We start from the raw sequence: 217 nt of genomic DNA on the forward strand, positions 1-217 counted from the left end.
CTGCCCGTCCACTTCTACGGCCGGGTGGAGCACGCCGCCACCGGTGCCAAGTGGGTCGACACCCAGGTACGGGCTGGGGTGCAGCCTCCTGGGGCCGACGTGCGGGGGAACCCCCCTTGTGTCGCTTCTCCTGGGCACGGGTGCTGCCAGCATCCCTGCCGGGGAGGGTGGTGGTTGGAGGGCTGCTTCGCTGGGGTGGGAAAGGACGCGGTGGAGG

General features: G+C 71.4%; 1 protein-coding gene across 1 annotated transcript in view; it reads left to right on the forward strand.

Moving 5' to 3' along the window:
* Positions 1–3: 3 nt before the first annotated feature.
* LOC104167046 (glycogen phosphorylase, liver form) overlaps positions 4–217 on the forward strand; it is a gene marked incomplete at both ends in the record, with an annotated part of 6,656 nt that continues 6,442 nt past the window's right edge. The window contains one exon of the mRNA XM_009707168.1: positions 4–66. Coding sequence (XP_009705470.1) covers positions 4–66 — 63 coding nt within the window. The remainder of the gene's footprint in view (positions 67–217) is intronic.

This window comes from Cariama cristata, unplaced genomic scaffold (assembly GCF_000690535.1).
Source record: "Cariama cristata isolate BGI_N322 unplaced genomic scaffold, ASM69053v1 scaffold25179, whole genome shotgun sequence".
NCBI lineage: Eukaryota > Metazoa > Chordata > Aves > Cariamiformes > Cariamidae > Cariama > Cariama cristata.